The 3,214-nt window shown below is 39.7% G+C and overlaps 1 protein-coding gene across 1 annotated transcript; it reads left to right on the top strand.

Moving 5' to 3' along the window:
• The first annotated feature begins 1,267 nt into the window (after positions 1-1,267).
• On the top strand, positions 1,268-2,330 carry LOC149176155 (uncharacterized). The gene has a single exon (XM_089423042.1). It carries the CDS (start codon positions 1,517-1,519, stop codon positions 2,099-2,101), a length of 585 nt encoding a protein of 194 aa, XP_089279168.1. The 5' UTR covers positions 1,268-1,516; the 3' UTR covers positions 2,102-2,330.
• The last annotated feature ends 884 nt before the right edge of the window (positions 2,331-3,214 follow it).

Below are 3,214 nucleotides of genomic sequence, written 5' to 3'. Positions count from 1 at the left end.
TCTTACCATATATTCATGGATCTTAAAGCATTCACTTGTAACAGAAAATTTTTAAAACATATTCCAAACCCAGTAAAGAGTTGTCTTTAGTGGGACTTTTTGGATTTCCCGGAATCCTGCGGAAAAAATTGAGGTGAAATGTTGATTTGTATTATTTACACTGGGTTTTTTGACTATATATATGGATTGGGCGCCCTCAAAAACCCCTAGGGCACTTAGATTGTGCAAAGGTTACCTATCAAACTTGTAATTTCAATAAATTCCTCCCTAATTTTACAAAATTAAACTTAAAAACCATAGAAAAACCTTTCAGAAAATAACACTAAAAACAACTAAAATCCAATAATATAATTTATTATATTTACAAACTAAAAACATTTACATATATTAATAATAAATTTTTAACATTTTAATATTCATTTAAAATGTATATTTATATATAATTGCAATTTCCAACTTGCCATTTCCAAAATATGGCTAACACATTTTGGTCATCTTATATCCCGTCGCTAATGTTCCCCGTTGCGGAAACCAGTGCAACAGAGATATTAATGTTGAAAATATATCCATCTTATATCCCGTCCCTAATGTTCCCCGTTGCCGAAACCAGTGCAACATAGATATTAATGTTCAATATTAATGTTCAATATGACTGCAGTGACGCATAATCAAATATACAAAAATTTATTTAAATAATAGTTTTTTGGTTGAATGTAATTAAAAAAAATTAAAAATTAAAAAATCAAAGTGTTTGTATCATTTTTTTGATGGTGGAAATAAATTTCGTCTTATCAAAATTTTTGGTACGCCCAAAATTTTTAAATTTGAAAAATGTAATTAATTTTTTGCTAATTTTATCATAATCTTACCAAAATTTCTATTATTTTCTAAATTAATGTGTAATATCTTTAAAACACGCTAAATTTAATTGCCTGAACATGACTAGGGTCCCATTATGTGCTTTTATGGATAAAGTTGAACATGACTAGGGTCCCATTATGTGCTTTTATGGATAAAGTTGACAAAGTGGCCCCACCATCCAAAAACCACATGTACCTTGTACAAGCGATACATCTCATTTGCTCCCATTATCCTCCAAAAGAGACGCATATATTCACACGTTTAGCATTGCAAATTCCTCACGCGTATATTTACTCTGTGACGTGCATAACTCGTTCTATCATTTTCAACTCTGCACATGGTCTCTGTGCCTATAAACTCTGCCACACCCTTCAGGCATTCGCATACTCATATGCACAAGTGTCAATTTTTTCACTTGCGGTGGAAATAGAAGCCTGCAGGTACCTCTAGGCGACCGGAGTTCAAATCCCGCACGATCACACTCCCTTCTTTTAACATTCCGAGTTCGAATCCCCTGAAACTTCTCGAAATGGTTAAGCCCTCGCAAAAACAGAATATCAATGTCAATGGCAACCCCGAAAGCCGCTCACTGATGTTGCGGCAATTCAAGGGAATCCGACTAAGAAAATGAGGAAAATGGGTGTCCGAAATTCGAATGCCCAATTGCAGGGCCAAAATTTGGCTGGGCTCCCACGAATCCCCAGAGAAAGCTGCCCGCGCCTATGACTTTGCAGCGTATTGTCTGAGAGGATCCAAGGCGAGGTTCAATTTTCCCGACTCACCGCCGGAAATTCCATGCGCCTCTTCTCTATCGCCGTCGCAAATCCAAGCCGCTGCGGCCCGGTTCCCCGCAGAAGAATTCCGGATGCCGTCAGCTGACGACACGGCGTCATCGTCCTGCGGTTCTGTAGCGGAATCCGACTTGCCGCCGGAAATTCCATGCGCCTCTTCTCTATCGCCGCCGCCAATCCAAGCCGCCGCGCCAAGGTTCGCCGCAGAAGAATTCCGGTTGCCGTCAGATGAGGACACGGCATCATCATCCTGCGGTTCGGTAGCGGAATCCAACATTGACAGCCAACAGATTTCGGCGGAGCAGGGTTCGGCATTTTGGGATTCACTATTCCTGGAAGATCTGGACAATGGCGAGTCTCTAAATTTAGAGGATTTTCCTCCCATAGATTTAGCAATGGACGATTTGGGTTTTCTTCTTCAGCCGTCCGAAGACTGGAGGATTTTCTAAACAAAAATCTAAGTTTGGCATGGCTGCCTGAAATTTTGGCATGAAACTTTGATTATTGTGGATTCTCATTTGCTGAAGTTTGGATGAAATTTCTAACGGATTGCAACAATGAAAAACTGAAATTGTTGCCCCCTTCGACAAATTATAGTCAGCCGCAGGCGCTTGAAATGGCGGCAAATGCGGCTTTGTTATTAATTGTCTATAAATTACATTTAAATTTGATGATTCGTTTACAGGTTAAAGCTGCAGTGCAATTTTTGTGCTAAAAAAGAAAAATCTGAATCCATTAAAATTGTAATCCATTTCTATCACTCTAATATTCGGTATTTCATCACCCACAAACTCGATCGGTAGTGATTTGGACTACCTTTTTGGACTACCTTTTGGACAAGAAATCTTTGGAGCTCAGGGCCCTTACCATTCATAAGCCAGGAATCCGAAGATCTCCCAAACAAGCCCCAATTCAGCGAGTAACATCACGGTCAGAGGAAAAATAATAGAGGCAGTAGACACTTCAAGGGGCGGGGTGAAGGCGCTGGTAGAGGAATCAGTAATCTATCCCTTATCGATATCCCCATCATTGATATCACTGAGGAAAGGCCCCTTAGAGCAAGCAGGGCCGGAAAACCTTCTCAATGAATTTCATTATATCAGTGAACATCAGAGCTTTGGGGGCAGACCTAAAATTTGTGGCCTTAAAGGATTTTTTCCTGTCTGCAAGCCCCAAAATCATTTTAATTCAAGAGACCATGCATGCTTCTTCTGCAACAGTGTCTTATTTCCGGAAGATGTTCCCCCTCTGGCACATCTCCGCTTTGGAAGCAAACGGCCTATCTGGTGGTTTGGGGTGTTATGGGATCCTAGCAAGATCAAAGCAAAAACATACAGTTGTCTTGCGGGCATCCTCATCTCGGCTCAAATGAGAGGGCATAAATGTCCTATAAACATTATGAATATATATGCACCCTACAAGAACAGGCTATCTTTCTGGGAAACTCTTTTTGCTTCAGAAATTTTTGATGTTGAATTTTTATTGATTGCTGGTGACCTTAATATCACTTTAAACATGGACGAAATCTGGGGCATAAACAAGAAAAAGGACTCCATCGCTGA

Source organism: Pinus tabuliformis, chromosome 4_1 (genome assembly GCF_031772625.1).
Source record: "Pinus tabuliformis cultivar Carrire ecotype Pingquan chromosome 4_1, CPIR1, whole genome shotgun sequence".
Lineage (NCBI taxonomy): Eukaryota > Viridiplantae > Streptophyta > Pinopsida > Pinales > Pinaceae > Pinus > Pinus tabuliformis.
This window is presented reverse-complemented; position numbering and strand designations above follow the sequence as displayed.

Coding starts and splice junctions, on each gene's coding strand:
- LOC149176155 (XM_089423042.1), top strand. CDS start 1,517: ATGCCCAATTGCAGGGCCAAAATTTGGCTGGGCTCCCACGAATCCCCA.